The 19,568-nt window shown below is 42.0% G+C and overlaps 1 protein-coding gene across 2 annotated transcripts in view; it reads right to left on the reverse strand.

Annotated features, from left to right (window-relative positions):
• Ire1 (serine/threonine-protein kinase/endoribonuclease Ire1) overlaps nt 1–19,568 on the reverse strand; it is a 388,825-nt gene that overhangs the window by 222,551 nt on the left and 146,706 nt on the right. For both annotated transcript variants that reach the window (XM_068388550.1, XM_068388551.1), the window contains exons 5-6: nt 15,638–15,865; nt 5,179–5,304 (exon numbers count right to left, since the gene is read on the reverse strand). In XM_068388550.1, the coding sequence (XP_068244651.1) occupies nt 5,179–5,304; nt 15,638–15,865 (354 nt within the window). The remainder of the gene's footprint in view (nt 1–5,178; nt 5,305–15,637; nt 15,866–19,568) is intronic.

Genomic DNA, 19,568 nt, shown 5'->3' on the forward strand with positions numbered 1-19,568 from the left:
AAAGTTCTGTATCCCTTGTTGTTCTGCTAGTTTTTTGGCCTCTTCCATTATCATTTTGGTAGAAACACTTCTCCCCGAATTTCTATCGTTTATCACCCACGTTTTTATGTCAATCTCAAGTTCTGGCCAATAGGAGGCTGAATAACGAAGGTTATGTTTACCCTTCTTTGCACTTCTCAGTTTGTCTTCTTACTGTCGCCATGCACGTATGATCTTTTCTACAGGCAGTTGCCCAAACAACCTTGCTGCTGCTCTGTCATGCTCGTTGGCATAATCTACTACTTTTAATTTGTAGGAGATTTTGTAGCTGGCTCTTCTTCCTCCTGCTACCATGACGGTGAGCACATTGTTGTGTTTTTGTTATGATTATGAAATCGTTTTACCAAGTTTATATATCCATTCCAACAACACGAACTGACAGCGATTAACGTTGCCAGATATCATACTATGTAATCAATTGTGGCACAATAAGGCTTCAAAATGTTGTGCAATCATTATAAAATCAACAATTCATCGAAAATGTCATACATATGGACTAAAAAATTTTCTAAATTGCTAATTAAATCCAAATGTCCTAGGTCGTACAGCAATGGGTCATACATCTGGCAGACAGCACTGACAAAGATCATACCGTAGTTTTGTTCCTCGCCAACAGATGACATTACCAGGAAGTCAGAGCACCAATCAGCTGATGTTTATAAACGTCACAGCATTTCAGATTATGGTACATTGCTTTCATTTTTAAAGCACCGGTAATAATACAATAATACCAGCAATAAAATAAGGATGCATGGATTTTAGGGCAGGTAAAAGCACCCAGTACTGAGCATAAACTGGGTTAGTGAGTGTCAGAGAGAAGATTAGCCTTAACCTATAGGAGGTCTCAAACCTCACATACGTTGTATAAGACGCACGGCAATTTTTTACACAAATTTTGGAAAAAAAGTGTGTCCTATAGGCCATCATACACGATAATAGTATTTCACTCAGCATTACCCCTTCTCTTCCTTAATCAGGTCAGTCATGCGTGCGCTTCATCCCTCCAATGCATCTGAGAACTGTTGCTTGTCTGAAGGCAAGGAGTCAAGGGGAACTCCCCTGGTGACGTTTTCCTCATTCAACTACCAGGTAAGATTGTTCAGAGCTTCCTATCCCACTGGAACAGGAAAGAAAGGGAGATCTCTAGAGGATAAACAATGATCCTTCAAATACCACTGAAGAGATCTTTGGCGGAGGTACCCGTGAGGAACCAGCTTCTCCAGCAAGGAAAGGTGATCAAAATGACTTTGCAAGCATAGAGCTTTGATTTCTTTCTTGTACAGAAATAATCGCACTACCTCCTTGAGTTTGTTGATGCTATTATCTGATGGAAAGACCCTTACTGAAGCCAAGTTTATCATTATAACCTAATACTTCATCATCTGGTTAGGCAAGAGATTAGACTTTTCCCAGTTTACTGGAACACCCAGATCTTCACAAAATGCAAGAAGCCAATCTCGATCCAAGTAGCAACTGTCTCAGATGGGGACAAGATCAGTTAATCATTGAAATACACGAACAGATATATCCCTTGTGAGTGAGCCAAGGCTGCTACCAAGTGAACCCCCAAGTGAACATCTGCAGAGCAGTACACAGTCCAAAGTGCAGAGTCTTGAACTGCTACACCATACCATAGAGGGAGAAGTGTAGGTACTGCCAAGAGGACAGATGCACAGGTACTTGAAAGTACATTTCCTTAAGATCCATTGACAGCATGAAGTCACCCTCTCTGATGTAACTCAGAACAGAACACACTGTTTTCATCCTAAACTTGCTTTAAAGCACAAACTTGTTCATTAGTGAGAGGCCGATGACCGGCCCAATGCCCAGGACGAGTCGACTGTAAAAGTTCAACTCATCTCGAACGACTTCAACTATGTTCTTCTCCAATATCCCTTCTACTTCTGTCAACTAGATCAGAGATTTTGGTGATGTTGTACGATTAGAAAAGAGTTCTATTAGTAAGAGAGGTAGGGGGGCCAAAGGTCCTGAATGGGTAGCAAAGAACCATCCCAAAGGACACTCATTACCCAAGGTTTACCCCCATATCTCTGCCAGGTTGCCTAATGGCACACAAAGTATCCCCCTACTCTTAGCACCTGGAGAGAGATAACACTTGTACCAGCATTTCCCTCAACCTCCCGTTCCTCGAAAAACTAGGCTGGGTAGCTCAAAAGGGTTGTACATGTACACTCTCCTACAAGGAAAAAAATTACGGGTGCCTTGTTCATGGTCTAGGAAAGGCCCCGCAGGCCTTTCTTGCACGCAATCCCACAGGCATGACCGAACCAAAGGGTATGGAACCAGCTTCTTTCTAAGGACCAAGGCCCTTTACAGAAAACTAATCGTTTGATCATTTAGTCCTGCGAAGCAGCTCTCCACTGCCGCCTGCATGACTCCTTGGAAGGAGAGATGTCGCCGCCCACACCAATGAGTTACGAGGCAAGAGAGCTACTTCTAAACCAACTTCTTTTCAGAAATGGGAGACCATAGCATCCCAACTCTTCAAAACCAAGTTGCCCCACTGGTTTGCTGCCTGACTTGTATGCCAAAAAATTCACTGCCTTCCCACCGGAGAGCATAACTCTTGTAATAATCCAAAGACTCCTAGGCTAATAACCCCATCGACTTGACAAAGTATAGCACTAAATCTGACTGCTGGTCAAGTCAAGAGACTACTTGGAGGGAGGCCATGGCACAATTCCAAAGCTGCTGACTAAAGAGGCCGAGAGAGGTGTGCCTTCTGCCTTGAGTTTCTCAGAGGACAGTCCCCCTACCAATGTGCACACTGACAAGTTAATCGAAATAGGTTATGACACAGCAAGCTCTGATGCATAACAAAGCCCCTTCCTTACGACTATGACTGGCCTTTCTAGACTTCTTCAATCACTTCCTCTTCTTAGAGAAAGCATCAGAATCAGACAGAAATCAAAGAGAAGGACAAGGAAGAGGAGTCAAAAGAGGAAAAAGAATGTTTATGTTTCCTCCTCTTCCCAACCCTCCCCTAAAGCTCTGCAAGCAAAAGAGACAAGAACAAGATGACCATCGACGATGAAAGTCTACCATGTGGAGAAACCACAAGGGTTGTTTCAACAGGTACCACAATACTGGGGAACAATGTCATGGGGGAAGGAGTAAGCACACTCACTGGGGGCTTGTGACACAGACACAGGGGCTGGGGTCATAGACATAAGAGGGAGCAGGGGTTCTGGGTCCCAGAACCACAGTCACAAAAGTTGGGGTGACGGGCACAGGGGTAGAGGTGCCTTAAAAGGGAGTGATGGGCACAGAGGTAGAGGGGCATTCAAAGGGGTGACTGAGTCAAGGGTCATGCAAGGAGTGGCATCCGGCACCAGGGCTACTCTCACTTTCGGCCCTGGGAACATATTACGCACATCTTTAGATAGAGCACCAACAAGTACTGAAGCTTTTCTTGTTGGCACTGGTATCACAGGACAAGCTTTAATATGTCCTTTTGAGTTTTGGAGGGGCCACCACTGGGGACATCACTGGTGTTACTGACACTGGGTACACACCCACAATGCCTTTCATCACTGGCATCACCAAGGGAGACATTGGCACTGGGGACACAGAGGGAAGGTAGCCTAGGCTACCAACTCCCTCAACAAGGTAATAGAAGGCCTACCTGAAAGGACTAAAGAAGCCCAAGTCTTCCTTAGGTCAAACTCATTGTTGGCAGTCTGCACAGCAACGGGAGGAGAGCCTCCAACTTTCAATGTGCTCTGTCGATCACTGGGGGAACCTGAAAAGCCCGCAGACACAGATACGAGAGCTCCTTGTTCCTGACATATGATACCTTGGGTTGCCTCGTTCCCAAGGAGGGGGAACCACTGTAAACATTACATGATGTCGTCGACACTGGGGATAAACTGACCACACCCTTAAGCAATGGCATCACCAAGGGAAACACTGGCACTGGAGAACCTACTTAAAAGACTTACCAAAACTTTCATAGGTCACACTTGTCATGTAAGCACATACGGAGAAGAGCCTGTAACCTCTGATGGGGTGCAAGAAACACTGGGGGAACCCTACAGGCTGCTACCAGAACCTGAAAAGCTTGTCAACGTAGCTCTGAGGGCTCTTTGCTCCTGACACATACTACCCGGGGACCAAGCCAAGGGTGTAAGCACAGGAGAGGTGTACGCACAAGGAGCGGCAGTAGCAGACGCACTCAGTGTGTGAAAGGAAGAAGCAAAGCTCTCTTCTTCCCCCCCACCCTCAAAGTATATGCCTGACACTACATAGGACTTAATTAGCAAAACAAGCAAACCTCTCTTCCTCCCCTTAAAGAAAATGCCAGAGTGCATAGCCACAACCTGTAAATGTGGATAATTACAAACAATCATTCCCATAGCAAGAAGCATAGAGAGACTGTGGATCTATAGCCAATTTAACAAGAATCGGATGTAAAATCTATCCCTGCACATAGGAGTCTCTTGTTTCACAATCATAATCAATAGCCAACATTTACTTCTCAAATGAAAATGAAAAGTTCAATTTGGGGCACACTAGTACATTTGCACTTGTTGCAGCTGAAAATATAGAAGTGTAGAGCTTTTGACATGTGGATGAGGGGCTCCTCGCCCTTGCTCCCACCTGTTGCTTAATTGCCTCGTTAAACAATTCAATGGCTATGCAGCTTCCTTTGAACACACTCCCTACTCAAAGGAAGATAGTTTTTATTTCACATAGAAACAAACAGCAATAAAAGGCACGGTGACCACCGGCATGTGTTCCCGATAGCCTTGACAAAAAAATTCAGAAGGCTATGGTGTGACATGTACTTTGTACACTATACAAAGATCTAGTATTGTGGTAAATAGGGCAGCTTGGTTGTGCAATTTAATTTTTTTTTTTCTTCATTTAAAGATTGAGAGGCTCTTGCTTCAGGATAGTAGCAATGTGAATCTCAGGCAAGCCTTATTGAAGAAATTAAATTTCTATTACCACAAAGATATGATTAACCTCCTATGCATGAACATCTGTTACCTTACTATGCTATATAACACAAATGACTTTATTAGATCAATAAAAACCAAGAAGTTAATAATACCTTTAAAACTGTTTATCATAGTATAACTTCTTTCAAACTAATTACCAAAATTTCTTCCTTACCATTAGGACTTAGTTGGTACATAGCCACTAAGGGTGAATCCAATTCCAAAGTCCAAAGCAAAGAGCCTGTCCTCTGATCTATTGTCAATACAGACCCTTCTCCAGTTGAAGTATAATGGACAAGATCTGTACAAATAAAAATGGTGTAAGCAATGAAAAAGAAATAATTTCATAAATAAATTCAATTTCACCATATAGGCAATCACTTAAATCTAGCCTACTTTCCAGGTCAACGCTTTTGTTGCCGTTACTGAAAAATACAGAGAAATACTGAAATGGCAGTCAGCTTTTAGCCACGTCCATAAGCATTCATTAAATACCTACCTTTTCATGTTATTTTACAATCAAGGGAAAAGCAGGGTTAGGAGTGTAATGGGGTTGCATGTATATTTTACTTTATTCTATAAAAACTATGTACAATACAAATCTATTTAACCTGCACCCTCGGGACTTTGATGTTACCACACAATCACAAGTCCTATTGTATAAAGCATACCATTAAAAATGCCGTAAAACTTTAGTATAACCTCCATTATATCACCCAAGTGACCTCAAACAATTTAGAGATATGCTAGACATGGAGGGAAAACAATATCAATTGCTTAAAATAGCTAAAGGAGGGAAAAAAGAATTACCATTCATAGACCTACTCCTGTGACCTTGCGTATGGTGCAACTCCAAAAATTTCACCCCGCCCCCAAAATGATCTTATCATACATCCCGTATATTATGTAAGTTCCTTTTTTTAAACCAAATTATAATAAACTAAACTCTTTTCCTCCATTTCTATATATCAACTTCTATAAGTTAAAAAACAAAAGAGAACGATAGAAGTATCATTAGTAACGCATACGGCTACAAACAACATAACGAAAAACAGCTGTTTAGTTATGAACTCCTGATTCAGACAACGACAGCCGTTTTCCTTGCATTTCAACTTTTATATGATAATAAACAACTACTGTAGTTGTTACAAATGACATTAAGTTGAATATGACCAATGTATTATTACATTTAACCCTTTTTTGCTTTGGAAAAAAGGTCAGCATGGAAATATACTGTTAACTTTAAGCAACAAGTTCTAACTGAAGATGGGAAAACAAACAATGATAAAACTGTTTAGGACCAGGGAAAGCTATGTCCAAAACTGGAGATAAACAAAAATAAAAATTAGTTGGTGTATTCAGTTTATGAAAAGGTCAATAATTTCTTAAATCTCTGAAATGAAGCAACACTAAGCTAAATACTAAAAAATTATTGTGTATTGGCAATAAGGATGAAACACCCCTAAACTTTGATATGCCATTAAAGTAAATAAAATATGATATAAAATATTTTTACTAAAATATATATACAATAATTCCAGTAATAATTGTTTATTTTAACAAGTGATAAACAAATATTCCATAGTTTGCCTTAATCAGCTGATATGGAAACCTTAGATGGTAGTCTCAAATATCTTATAAATGGAAAGGATGTACATTCACTATTTTCATTTCATAAAGTGATACTAATACTGAATATTATATGATTATTGAAATTATCAAAATCCCTATTATTATTATCAAAATTATTATTAAAATTGTTAAAATCATTATTATCAAAATTATTATTAAAATTGTTAAAATCATTATTATCAAAATTATTATTAAAATTGTTAAAATCATTATTATCAAAATTATTATTGGTTACAGTTAAGTAAAACATAAGTTTTATAAAATTCCTGCTTCAGAGACAGCTTTAAGCAATTATCTTAATTTACTGTTTTTTATATATCTTATCTGTTATGTACTGAAAATATGAAATACAGTAACAATATTATCATATACAGTAACAACTGTTTTCCTTTTTTCCTTACTTTCTATTTTAATTTCTTTATATTTTTATAAACCTTAAAATTACCTGAACATGTAATAAGAACTTTTTTCTCCTCAAGTTTTGTTATTTTTTCATCATTTTCTAATTTTATCTTTTTTATATATTTTTTCAAGTAAAATTATACCACACTTTATTAATCGGAATCTGATGAATTGCCCACAATAGCTAATGCAATCCCAGATGTTGAAAGATCAGTTGTTGTTTTGCTTACACACTCAAACAATATTCATAGATTAGTTTGCTTTCTTCGAAAGGAAGCTATTCTGCATGATATATAACGTACAGCAAATGACAAATTTGGAAGTAATTTGTATTTTTCCTAATGTATACAAACCTGGAGCTATCTATTGGGTACTATCCTTTCGGCAAAGCTCAATCTAGCCATAAGTCTTTTAACGAGGTGAAACTACCTCACAACTAGTTAGCAGTGAGGGGTAGCAGAGGTAGCCAGAGTAACCAGCAACCCCTTTCACACACACACACACACCTATGTATTCTGATCACTTTTTATTACAAGCAGGACTTCTTGGGGGATAGGTGATGGCAGGCCAATTTGTATAAATAGCTCCAGGTTTGTATACATTAGGAAAAAAACAAATTACTTCCAAATTTGTTATTTGTTCTAACACTTATACAAACACTACGCTATTTATTAGGGATGACTCACCCCTTAGGAGGGTGGAAGCCCGGACCAATTAGCTGGTCTTTAACCCAGGGATTTTCTGTACATGTTCCGCACGCAACAGAGAAAAACCCTGACACCTCCCTAAACTAGACGTGCAAAGTACGGTTAACAGCCCTAAAAATTTTGGTGAATGTGCGATGCTAGCATTGTGATTAGTCTATGGAAAATATTCTCAGAAACATAGGAATCTTAGAAGTAACCAGAAACGTTACTCAAACTCACCTGGGAAGGTGGTATGGGGACGCAACAAGTATATCTATCTACACTAGATTACACAAGGGAAACAGTTATACCCGCAGAAAGTGGAGGTCAGCATTGCAAAGTACTGTAGGAGCTGTTGCCCCGTAAGGGGGGGAAGATGAAAGAAAGGAAAACCAGTTATTCTTTGTCAATTATCCCAGGCTTATCCTTGGTTAACTCTGTCCACACCATTCACTACTTGTCCATCAAGGAGCTCGAGGAGTTATAAACCACTTACTCTGTAGCCACCACAGGGACAATGAAGAATATCTGCTTGCTCCTGTGGGTCACGTCTTGTAGGAAGTAGGAGGTGAAGGTCAGTAATGCTTTTACCTTGCCACTGGCATGACCTGCATCACAGAGTAGCTGTTTGTAAATGTTATGGGCGTATTCCTACCTAAAACATTATGTGATATATGTCACCTCTATGAGAAGGAGAAGGATTCAATGACCGGTCCATGACCCTATGGGTCCCAGTCACGAACAAGTTCCTGATGAGCCTTGGTTTGACCCTTAAAGGGTTGGCAAAGCCTGAGAGCTATTGTATCCTACTTGAAGCATAACCTTATCTTAATCACTGCTGTAATAGCCATTGATGCAGATAATTGATTACACTACGTAAGGATTCCCAGTCCGAAGAGCTGGAACCAGAGGTTCAAGCTGTCGGGAAAGGAATTGAATGTTACTCAGTTCCTTGACCTTAGTGAGAGACATTAAGGGCAACTCATAGCATTTGGCTACTCTCTTGGTCGAGGGTAAGACCGAGAGAGACCTGTCCTCGGGATCAGGTAAAGATCTGTTTTCTAGGAGACCTGGGTCGTCGAAAGGGCAACCCTGGGACCAAAGGAAGCAACCTATGTCCCGTGGAGAGGCTTTATTACCCGACTATGGGTAGGTAGGGTCAAACTCTGTGAAGAGCAATAATTGGCGACATGGAGGAAAGGTTTAGCCTTTCAATCTGGAGGAGATGCTTGAGAAACAAGCAGTGGCCTTCCATCCCCAAAGTCTAGGAGCAGAATTCCTCCCGATGGCAAATTAAAGATTTATTACTGGAATAATATCCTCGAGAAGAGAGAGAAACCTTACACGATGATCCTCACCACGGAGAAAATTGAGTCATAAAGGAAGTCCTAAATGGGTTCCCCGATTGGACTTGTATGTGTTGCTGAACATGACGTGTCTGTTTGGCAAGACGAGTCTTACTGCCGAGGTGAGGCTGATGGGCTAGCCCAGTCTCTTTAGGAGACAAGACTGACGACAAGACCTGCTTGGTGGTGGATATGAGAGAAGCCATTTATCCCTGGAGAAATCGCTCAAAAGGGATCAATACCTGTCATTGTTATCCGTACTGCTCCCCAAAAAAGAAGGAGGGTCTCTGTACAGAGGCTGGCAGAGGAAGTCCCCCTCAAAAGGGATGAATTGGATAGATTCAAAATCCCTTATACAGGATCCCTTGAAGAGGAAACAACGTAGGTGAGGGAAGTGTTTCCAATGAACGGGAAAAACAGAAAAATCTCTGCCGTCACCGTAAGCAAATCTTCCCGAGGGAAGAAAATGCCTTCCCAGGAAATTAAGAGACAGTACCATTCGTCGTGCTCTGACCATAGTCTTAAGGACGTGTGGTACCGTATGTGGCGTCCCCCCTTTTCTTATATGCTTCTATAGGAAACGTCAAACACAGGAAAAAATGGGGCGGTCGACTCTCTGGATGAAATTGTCATCTAGCAACCTCCTTACCAGCACAGTCTCTTGATCGGATCTCGTGGAGAACCAGAGGAAAGGAAGATCTCTGATGCCAAGGAACCTGGGATCAGGCTGTTCCTGAAGAGGTTGGATTCAACAAAGACTGGTGCGGTCTTGGCAAACCTTTGTAAGTTTCTGCAGGCTGATGAGCATGTCTATACACACCCGTATTCGATGACAGTTGGGTCTCTCCTAGGATTACTCCAATCCTCAGATCGTGGTAAACTCGAGGAGGAGTCTCGGAGGAGCTCAAGACTGTTAAGATCAGCCAGGCATCCAGAAGTTTCCGGAGGTGAGGCCGATCCTGAAGGGGAAGGTTGACCCTAGAGTAAAAACCCCTGTGAATACCTTTGGTGCTATCTAAACTGAAGCACCATTTCTCGACATGACAGGCTGAAGACAGATGTCTAGTGAATAGGACTAGGAGTATGAGTCCTAGTGGTAAAAATTTTGTACAGGAAGCGATGAACTAACTGTTTGTATAATCGCTAGCCTTCTCCTCACATGGGAGATTTTGATGATCAAGCTTGTTCCCCAGGGGATGCTAAAAGTAGAGACTTCTGTACGAATTGATCAAAGAAGCTTGACGGTATCTTGAAGAATTGCGTCTTCCCATAAGACCGGATGTTTTGATCGCGAGGATAAAGAGAGAACCTCTTTCCACCTACCAAAAGAGGAATGAGACAAGATGTGGACTCTGTCCTTGGCGAAAAAACGAGCCAAATACTTCAAGCTCGTAGCAGTTTTTTTTTTTTCCATTCCTGGAAAAAACTCACTCGAGGATGAGAAAGGAAGATATCCCTTTCGAACAAGTCCGGCCAAAGGGAAAGCTCCGGCGCCGGAAATCATTATCTGAGTTGACGAACAAGACTGAGTCTAGTGAAATGTTGGGCAAATATGTCTCTCATGGAAAGGATTCTGCGGATGGAGGATGCAGGTGCTCACACAAAGGTCCGTGGGCGCATAGGCCGACGGAGTCTGAAAGCAAATAAGATGCCGACAACCTCTGGTGTTCTAGTAGGTCACCCATCCTAGGGTTGACCAGAATCTTAACAACTAGGTTGCCATAGCTGTCAAATTAAACAGCACTAAATTCAATTCTCTAGGACCGAAAGAATGAGAGAAGCGGTAATCCCATGCGGTTGTGTCTCCCGATGCAGGAGGAGGAACAGATTCAAGGAATCTGCCTCCTCGACCGTGTCAGAGGTCCGATTTGCTACCAGAGCCTACACAACTAGCGCAGTTCCTATACCATAACATGAAACAAGGGAGGAGGTAGCAGCAGAATCAACAACCTAGTCCTTGAGGCATATGGCACATAACCCATTTTGTAGTAGGAGTGAAGTATAGGTGAAGAACATACGTTCATGAGGGACGAACGTTCGTGAACGGATTCTATAAAGAAACACGGCTACCCTGTACATGAATTCGGGTTCTTTGAAGTTCGGAGATGAAAACCTCGGGAACCAAAACCGTTTGTGAGAAACAAACAAAACCCAATAGGCACAAGGGGTATCAAGCGCCAAGATTAGACCTTGTGCATTACCGCAGTCATCAATGGAGATTGCGGGGTTAGATTCCAATAAGGAAATTTGCGTTTTAAACTCCTTCAACTCTACATGTGAGGGCTATCGAAGTAGCGCAAGTCCAAGAAAGAGGTGTGAAGATGATCATGTCGTCCAGATGAGAGTAGTCTCCAAAGAGAGACTCCGGGGGAGCCCAAGGTTCAATGAAGTGAGGGTCTCAGTCAGAACACATCGTCCTGGAAGTGTCCTTACCCCGAAAGGCTAAGTATCCAGTGCAAAACCATTAGATGCTGGGAGTGGTTCCTGGTTCTAAGAGCCCCCTAGAAGAGAGCCGACTAGTGACGATCCTGAGCAGCTTAGTGATGATCTCGAGCCGGCGAACAGCGAACAGTAAGTAAACAAACGGCGAGCTGACGAAGGGTGAGCTATCGCATGGCAAGACAGCGAACGACGAGTTGCCAAATGTTGATCGGGGAGTACCTGGTGATCGTTTAGCCATTGAATCGGCGAGCTAGTGAATCAGCGATCTGGCGATCAGTGAGCTGGCGACCTGGCGAATCGGAGAAATGGTGATCGGCGAGCTGATGATCGATGACATGCCATTGGTGAGCTGGCAAACGGTGTAGCTGTGAACTGGCAATTGGCAATCTGACGATCAGAAAGCTGGCGATCGGTGATCAGCGGAGCGCGAACTGGAAATCGGTAAGCTGGCAACAGCGACATGCGACGACGATCTACCAGTTGGCAATCGGAGAGCTGGCGATCAGCGAGCCTGTGATCAGCGAGCTGGGGATCAGCGAGCATGTGATCATCGAGCTGGCGATCAGTGAGCTGGCAATCAGCAAGCTGGTGAACAGCAATATGGGTCGAAGATCGGCGAGCTGGCAAACAGTGAACTCGAGATCAGCGATCGACAAGCTGGAAATCGGCAATTGGTGATCGACAAGCTGGAGATCGGCGAGCTGGCAATCAGCAAACTGATAATCAGCAAGCTGGCAGACAGTGATCTGGGTCGATAATCGGCGAGCTGGTGATTGGGGAACTGGAGATCGGCAGTCGACAGCGATTGCCAGCTCCAGTTGGTGATCGGCAAGATGGCGATAGGAGTGCTGGCAAACTGCGAGCTGGCGGACAGTGATCTGGGTTGACGATCAGGGAGCTGGGGATTTGACGATCGGGAGCTGGGGATTTAGCAATCGGGAAGCTGGCAATTTGGTGATTGGCGAATTGGCAATCGGCAAGCTGGCAATCTGCTGCTGGTGACGGTAAGTTGGCAATCGGTATACTGAAACTCGGCAATCAGCGAGCTGGCAAATGGTAAAAGTCAGTGGTGGCGGGCTGAAGGATGATCGTGGGTGATCGTGAACTGATGGTGGAGACAAGTTTGCTGGTAAGACAAGTCTTGCTGGAGAGAGGAGACTGCATGGTGATAAAAGTCTAGACGAGCGAGATCGGATGAGACGAGAGCTGGGCGAGGTCTGCACTGAAGGGGAAGAGCGAGAAACGATTGAATCAATTCCCTCCAAAGATATCACTCGAAGGGGAGACCAAAAACAATTGAAGGAAGTCTCTCCCGTGGATGGGAAAGGCCACTAACACCTTCTGGTGCTGTTGGCAATTCTCCCCACAAGCAGGAAGATTGTTGAATAGTGGCTGGTGGAGGGACTCTCACTCGAAAGGGAAAGTTCCAACATCAGGAGGGATAACTACCCCAACCGCAGTTAGTGGGAGGGGGGGGGTAGCTGGCTACCCCACTCACTCATACACCTGGGCTGAACATCCACTTTGCTTTCGGGAGGACTTTCTAGGGGTATAGGGCTGACAGGCTAATTTGTATAAATAGCTCCAGGTTTGTATCGTTAGGTAGAAACAAATTTATTTCCAAATTTGTCATTTGTTCCATCACTCTATACAACCCCTTCCCTATTTATGGGGGATGACTTACCTCTTTGGAGGGGGGAAGTCCCGTGCCAACTGGCACTTGGCATTTGACCAGGAGTCCCCTTCCCTACGATATAGATCGTAGATCGTAGGCGGTATGAATTCTGCACCTCAATAAAATCATTGTGCTCTGCACAACTTAGTGGCCTGCGGAAGTTGTACGTGTGTGACACTAGCAATGTGGCTGGTCTAGTAATAGGATCTCAAGTTATAGGAATCTTAGAGTACTAAGATTTTACCCAATCATCTCTTCACTTCAGGTGTTGGGGACACAGCAAGTATTATTTCTATACTTAGGTTACACGAGGGAAATGAATCCTACCTGCAGAGAGGTGAGTTCAGCTGTGCTGAGTACCGTGGCGCTGATTCCCCAGAGGGGAAGAAGGTGAAGGAGAGAAAGAAGACAGTCGATCTACTAATTCATGCCAGACTAGCCAGGGTAACCTCAGCTCTTAACCCTTTGCTATTTGTCCATCAAGGAGCTTGAGGTGTTTAGGCCACTTGTTGTTTCCACGCTCCTGTGGGTTACGTCTTGCAGGTAGTGGGCGGTGAAGGTTGTTTGACGCTTAACATGCCTTGCTCGTATTACCTGCATCACAGGGTAGTTCTTTTTTAACGTCAGGGACGTTGCATGCCCCTGACATCATTGCTCTGGATCTTTGTTGTGGAGGAGGGTCAGAATTAAGTGCAAGGTCAATGATTTTGTGAATCCAAGATGAGATTGTGTTAGTGACCCTCCTCTTGACCTTCCCCATGCTGACAAAGGGTGCCGACACTTGGAGGAGAGCTGCTGCTTTTCTTTTAAGGTAACACCTCAGACTCTTTAATGGGAAAAGTACCAGTTGATCTGGATCTTCGGTTACAGAACGAAGACTCTTGATCCTAAAGGGACAGAACCTAGGATTCAATTCCCCCAGATTTTGATTCTTAGCAATAAACTCAAGGATGAAGCTAAGCATTACCTCGCCCCATCCCCTTGATTGGGAGATGTCGTATGATAGACCATGCAGTTCACTGACTCTTTTGGCCGTAGCCAAAGCGAGTAGGAACTCCATCTTCAGGGTACGGTGGCAATCTGTTGCCTGGCGTAATGGTTCGTAGGGGGAACCCTTCAGAGACTGACGGATACGGACCACGTTCCAAGGAGATCTAACTTCCACCTGGGTACAAGTAATCTCATAACTCAGTATGAGGAAAGTTCCAACATGGAGAAAATATCTACTCCCTTCAGTTTAAAGGCGAGACTCAAGGCTGAGCGGTAGCCTTTGACTGCCGAGACCGAAAGGAGCATTTCTTCCCGAAGGTGTACAAGGAACGCCACTATTTTTGGAATAGAGGCATCGACGGGAGTGATACCCCTTCCATGACACCAGCCACAGAAAACAGACCACTTATCCTGAAGAGTGTCTGAAGTGTCTAGACATTCTTTCTGAAATAAGTTGCAAAAAGCCTCACTGAGAGAGGAGATGCTGGGCAGTCTCCAGGTGTGAAGCCAAAGTGAAGCTATGGCTTTATAGAAGATGTTGGCATGTGACTGTTTGAGTAGATCGTGTCGTGGAGGAAGTTCCCTCGGAAGCTCCATCAGGAGCTGCAGAAGGTCCGGGAACCACTCACTCACTCACTCACTCACTCACTCACTCACTCACTCACTCACTCTCTCTCTCTCTCTCTCTCTCTCTCTCTCTCTCTCTCTCTCTCTCTGTAAATCAAATCTATACTCCTTAAAATATGACAAAATATTGCCGACTCATTACCGAAGTTTAGGCTATTCATTGCCGATAAACGAACCCAGCCTACATGTGAAAACCTTGAACACCAAAAGGGAAAAATAAAGCTTTCCTATATACAGTACTGTACTGAACAAAAATAATGCTTTGATATACCATCATTAACACTACCATTAAAATTATCGAAAGGTTTGAGAAAGATAAAGATTGCCGAAAACGTAACCACATTTCCCATAGTTAAAGTTGATTTCATTGTTGATGTGGAATTTTATCCTTAAATAGGCTATTTATTATGAAATGTTAATAAGATGTATGGTAAATATCATTTTGTAACATTTATTATCAAGCACCATATGTAGGGCAAACAATATACTTAAAAAGACAATAGATTTGATACATTTTGTAGTGCTTGACTTGTAGACTTTGAAAAGCTTCGCAGATACAGTACAGAAAATTTATTTTTGAAAAATAGCGACCGCATAAATGGGGAATCGCATAAATTGAACACTCATAATTTGGGACCATTCTGTATTTCTAAATATTGTTATAAAAAAACTTCCACAGAAAAAGAATAAAATTCTTGTCCTTGCATTTCTAAATCCCGTTACTATGACTAGCACACTTAGAATAAACAAGAAACTATCAAAATAATAATGCATTAAAGACCAGAAAGAAAACCAAGGTAAATTACATGCACAACAGTACTGTATTGCTCTCACCATAATTTTCTACAGCTGATATCGTTCCTGTAGCATATTCTGAGAAACTTATGTTCCATTTGTTGCCCGTTGTAGCCTCATAAAGAATAATATTATACAATGTTCTACCAAAGTAGACTGTGTTACGGGATGGCTTTGGACACTTCTTATCAACACTGCTCATGTCAAGCGTTAACTGCTTCTCACCAGTAATGGAATCGATACCAACCCATGAATCAACTTTTTTACCTATTAGATTAAAAGAAAAAAAATACATTTTAATATTATCAACATTTAGGTGATTTCAACATATAAGTAAGTTTTACCCTGGCAAAAAATTATAAAAATTTTGCTACAATCTACAACAAACACTAGACCGAGAGTCGCATGTTTGAATAATACAGTGATACCTCGGTAGTCGAACGACTCTATACTCGAACAATTCGGAGTTCGACCAAAATTTTCGAGAAATTTTTGCTGCGGTGCTCGACCAAAAATTCGGTACTCGACCAGCCGAACACGTGACGACCGCATGGGCTTTGTGATGATCGCGCCATCTCGGCCACTCTCGCTTGTTCGGGAAGCATCAGTTCTCTCGAGAGCGTCACTCAGACAACGCGCGATCAGCATTCGTTGTGATTTAGTGATTTTCAGTGCTTTTAATTGCTTTTTTAGCTTTCATAATGAGTCCCAAGAAAGTAATGAGTGTTAAGGGGAAGGAGAAGAGGAAAACAGTGCGAACAACGATCGAGTTGAAGAAGGAAATTATAGCGAAATATGAGAATGGTGTACGAGTGTCCGATTTAGCGGTAGAATACGGAATGGCGAAGTCGACCATTTCTACGTTTTTAAAGCATAAAGAAATGATTAAGAAGGCGAATGTTGCAACGGGAGTTACGGCGGTAACTAAGCAAAGGCCACAAGTGATTGAGGAGATGGAAAAGTTGCTTTTAATATTTATTAAAGAAAAACAGTTGGCCGGGGAAAGTGTTAGTGAAGCGTTCATTTGTGAAAAAGCGTTGCATATCTATGAAGAATTAGTGAAGAAAAGTCCGAGTACCAGTGAAAGTGATTCATTTACATTTAAAGCGAGCAGGGGTTGGTTTGAAAAGTTTCGTAATAGAACAGGTATTCATCGTGTTACTAGGCATGGGGAGGCAGCTAGTTCGGATCAAATTGCAGCCGATAAATACGTGGGGGAATTCGATCGGTACATAAATGAACAAAATTTGATCGCACAACAAGTCTTTAATTGTGATGAGACTGGGTTATTTTGGAAGAAAATGCCAGCCAATACGTACATTACCAAGGACGAGACGAAGATGCCAGGTCACAAGCCAATGAAAGATAGGCTAACATTGTTGCTGTGTGCAAATGCAAGTGGCGATTGCAAGATCAAACCCTTGTTAGTGTACCACTCGGACAACCCCCGGGTGTTCAAACGAAATAATATTTGTAAAAGTGCACTACCAGTTATGTGGCGCTCGAACACTAAATCTTGGGTCACAAGACAATTCTTTACTGAGTGGATAAACGAAGTGTTTGCCCCCCAGGTTAAGGCTTACCTCATTGAAAAGAGCTTGCCAATGAAATGTCTTCTGGTTATGGACAATGCTCCTGCACATCCTCCAGGTCTCGAGGATGACTTGAAAGAAGAATACAGCTTTATCAAAATCAAATTCTTGCCCCCCAATACTACTCCCATACTCCAGCCCATGGACCAACAGGTCATTTCAAACTTCAAAAAACTCTATACCAAGGCCCTTTTCAGAAAGTGTTTTGAAGTGACCAGTGACACGAAGTTGACCCTAAAGGAATTCTGGAAGGAACACTTCAGCATCCTCAACTCTGTTAACATGATTGACCAAGCTTGGCGAGGTGTGACCTATAGGACATTGAACTCTGCCTGGCGTAAGCTGTGGCCATCATGTGTCACAGAGAGGGAGTTTGAAGGTTTCCAACCAGAGGCGGGTCCAAGCACTGCTACCCCTGTAATTTCTGATGACACTGATGTCGTTGAGGAAATTGTTGTCATGGGCAGGAGTTTGGGGCTTGAGGTCGACAAGGATGATATTGATGAGCTTGTAGAAAGCCATTCTACCGAGTTGACTGTGGAGGAATTGTTGCACCTGCAACAACAACAGCAGCAGGATCTGATTGTGGAGCAGGAATCTTCAGAAGAGGATGAGGTAAGGGAGGATGTTCCAAGTTCTCTCATCAATGAAATTTGTTCCAAGTGGGCAGATGTGCAGGCTTTTGCTGAAAAATACCACCCAGAAATTGCAGTAGCAAACCGGGCAGTGCATATGTTTAATGATAGTGTCATGTATCATTTTCGAAGAATACTGCAGAGGAGGAAGAAACAATTAACAATAGACCAGTTTTTCACAAAAGAAAAGAAAGCTGCTACATCAAAGCCTGTTTCTCCTCCAAAGAAGAGACAAAGAAGAGAAGAAACCCCTGAAATAGATCTGCCCACCCTTTCATTGGAGAGAGAAACAACTCCTGAAGGAGAACTACCCCGCCACATCATGGAAGGGGACTCTCCTTCCAAGCAGTAACCTCCCCCTTCCATCCTCTCCACATCCATCCCTGTATGCCATCGAACCGCTGCTCAAAGGTATGTTCACTACAGTACAGAAAATGGTTTAAAATTGTTTTATTTTAGTACAGTAAATGGTTTAAAATTGTTTTATAGGATTTTCTGACCAATTTCATACACATTTAGATAATTATTGTTGTTTAGGTACACGTTTTATTAATATTTTGGGCCTGTTCGAGTGCTTGGGAACGGAATAGAATATATACCATTATTTCTTATGGGGAAAAAAAATTCGGTACTCGAACAAATCGGAGGTCGAACACGGATCTCGAACGGATTATGGTCGAGTACCGAGGTATCACTGTAATCAATAACATGCTTTTGGCATATACAACTATAATACCATACTTATAAACTTGAAGGCATATAAACTAAAAAACATTAGGGATAAAATTAGTACTGAAATTACAAATACATATCTAATCACTGCTATTCCATATGTAGAGTGCTAATTCACAATAATTTTCTTATAAAAATTACCAAACATTGCTAGCTTAAAAATATCAAAAGTGGAAGTTTTTAACAATATACTGTATGTTAGATTGTAATGTAATTTTTAATAGCAGTATAAATTCTGAAAAAAATTTATATTTGCAAAATAATTTCTAATCTAAATTTTGCTTTGTACACATTTGTAGGAAATTAAAATGAGCTGATGATAAACCATGGAAAAAACTCTGGCTGTTAATTATCAAATGCATTAGTAACGATATAAAAATAACAGAAAAAAATACTGTAAAACAAATTTTCAAAGTAATTTGTATTTTTCCTAGCCATACAAACTTGAGTCTTTTAATTAGGGAAATTGTTTTGGCGCAAGATGGAATCAGTTGTTGAGGTTGGATAATGAACAATTATCCAACTGGCGAGGGTTCGGTGTAAGGAGTTCCGCCCAATTCCAATAGGAAAAGACTCACTTTTAACTCTTTAACCCAGGACTTAGAAGGCTGGTCAAGAGGATTAGTTGGATTAAAGGACTCGGTTATGTGTGGCTAAGAAAAACACAAATTACTTTTGAAAATTTATTTGTTCCCACGCAGCATACAAACCCTTTTCCTTTAATTACTAACTGCTTGGAAGGTTGAAAGTCCCCTGTTAGTTTCAATGTATGATTAGAGGAGAAGCAAAGCAAGGACCTCTAATACCCCCTATCTGTTTTCCCTATGGATGAAAAACTGATAGGACCTGGCCTGTACAGGTGAAAATGTACTTGATTAAGCCACAGAAACCTTTTCCATGAAGGGAATGTCAGATAGAATCAATTACCAAGTAAATGATTAATGGGTTAGCATATGATTCATCATCTGCCTGCTCATTAAGGGAGATATGATGTAATACCTCCTTAGATAT

Source organism: Palaemon carinicauda, chromosome 15, assembly GCF_036898095.1.
Source record: "Palaemon carinicauda isolate YSFRI2023 chromosome 15, ASM3689809v2, whole genome shotgun sequence".
NCBI lineage: Eukaryota > Metazoa > Arthropoda > Malacostraca > Decapoda > Palaemonidae > Palaemon > Palaemon carinicauda.